Raw genomic sequence first — 1,626 nt, 5'->3', positions numbered from 1 at the left:
ATCGTCCTGTGTTATGAATCATCGCGCAGGAATCTCATCAACGCTTTGCTAATGTGCTCGTCCAAGCTCCCGGGCTGATTACTTTTTTTGTGCTTCGTAGAGATATTCATCATGCGACAGTGCTGGAGGAAAAGGATGAAGTGTTTTGCGACCGTGCTAGTCCAAGTATGAGCAACTGGTCTTCGATGGTGGTATATATTAGCCACATCTCGCGTATTTTAGCCAACACACCCACCTTTTATCCATGACAGACGGCCAAAATAAGCGACCTCATTCAACTGGTTGGCATGACAAGTGGTGCGTCAAACGCCATCTCAATTTAACGTCTCTATAACACTTTGCGTTTCGTGAAGTTAAACGCTTCGATCGTACCCAAGAAGGTCGTCCTGCGCATATGGCCGGTAAGCCTAGATTTACTACTGTAAATCTCTATGGTTGCAAAACAAAATGTGTTTATACTAGATAAAGTCCACGACGCTATTTCGTTTTTGTTAGGCAACCATGCACTGAGTCCTTGACGTGTCCTGTCTTGTTGAATGATTACCAATCGCTCATAACGCAAGACACAGAACTTCTCGTACAGAGCCAACACGTGATCTTGTATTTCGATTTTAATATCGAGTCATGTTAGTTTTCTTCATCGTCGTTCCCGATCGGTGGTAAATGTTGTTTAACTGATTGCTCTAGTAGCGGTGCATTCGCTCCGTCCACATCTGCGATTTGCTTGCGGTCCTAAAACCCACGGTATCTCGTTGTTATTATGGTTGCTCCAAAGCCTAGGTAACATCAAACACATCTTCCTTTAACCTTAAAAAGGAGGAACCGAGGCTTGCAACTGCCAGTGTCCTCGATACCATCGACATGAAGTCCAACATTCAGCTAAAATAAACGACGATTGAGTTTCAACATCGTAGTATCGAAATGTGCGCTTACGGTCGCGAACATGACTCGACGCTCTGCGTGCTCGATATCCGTAGTCAAGCGCTTGTAGGACGGCTCCACGATCTTGCATGGCCCACACCAATCCTTGTGCACGTCAACAACTGCCGCAGTATGGTTATCTATCGCCTGCAGCCATTTCGATTGCTCCAGAAAGTGGGAACGCACCGACTAACTTCTTTTCGCTGCTCTCCAGCACTTGCACCCAGTGCTCGGCGTCCCGAACCTTCGTCACCAACTCCATCGCTGCAGTTTCTTTCCAAGTGGCTCTTCAGATTCCTTTGGCGACGCTTGACAAGTGAGTGTAATGATCCAAAGAATAACTTACTAGACTTGCGATAAATTTAGCTGGGATAAATGTCACTGTAAAGCTCCTCATTCGCGCTACCGGTAGTTTTTTTTACTCAAAAATAATCGGAAACAAACAAAAATATTCGGAGGATAGAGAAAAAGAGCGAATTCCAGCGATACAAGTGGTAGTTGTGGCAGCTATCAACTCTTTCCAATTTACTCACAGACCTCACCCGATCTCCACTCAAGGTCCGGTGAAATGAGGGCCCCCTCAAACACCCAGCTGGCGTCTTCCAAGGCTCCTTGGGTCTGCTCTGTTGTTGGTTCAAAGATAAGGAAACACGTTGTTCAGTGTTCTTTTCGTAATCGTGAGAGCCATCATTGAAGAGGCTTCCA

The 1,626-nt window shown here is 45.8% G+C and overlaps 1 protein-coding gene across 1 annotated transcript; it reads right to left on the bottom strand.

The window, feature by feature from the left end:
* Positions 1–578: 578 nt before the first annotated feature.
* PITG_11375 (uncharacterized protein) lies at positions 579–1,218 on the bottom strand (the record flags this gene model as incomplete). Its single annotated transcript, XM_002900926.1, has 4 exons — positions 579–732; positions 808–879; positions 934–1,043; positions 1,108–1,218. 4 exons carry the CDS (start codon positions 1,181–1,183, stop codon positions 628–630), a joined length of 363 nt encoding a protein of 120 aa, XP_002900972.1.
* Between the last annotated feature and the right edge of the window lie 408 nt (positions 1,219–1,626).

The sequence above is a fragment of the Phytophthora infestans genome, genomic scaffold (genome assembly GCF_000142945.1).
Source record: "Phytophthora infestans T30-4 supercont1.23 genomic scaffold, whole genome shotgun sequence".
Classification (NCBI taxonomy): domain Eukaryota; phylum Oomycota; class Peronosporomycetes; order Peronosporales; family Peronosporaceae; genus Phytophthora; species Phytophthora infestans.
Note: the sequence above shows the minus strand (reverse complement) of the source record. Positions and strands in the feature narration are given on the sequence as shown.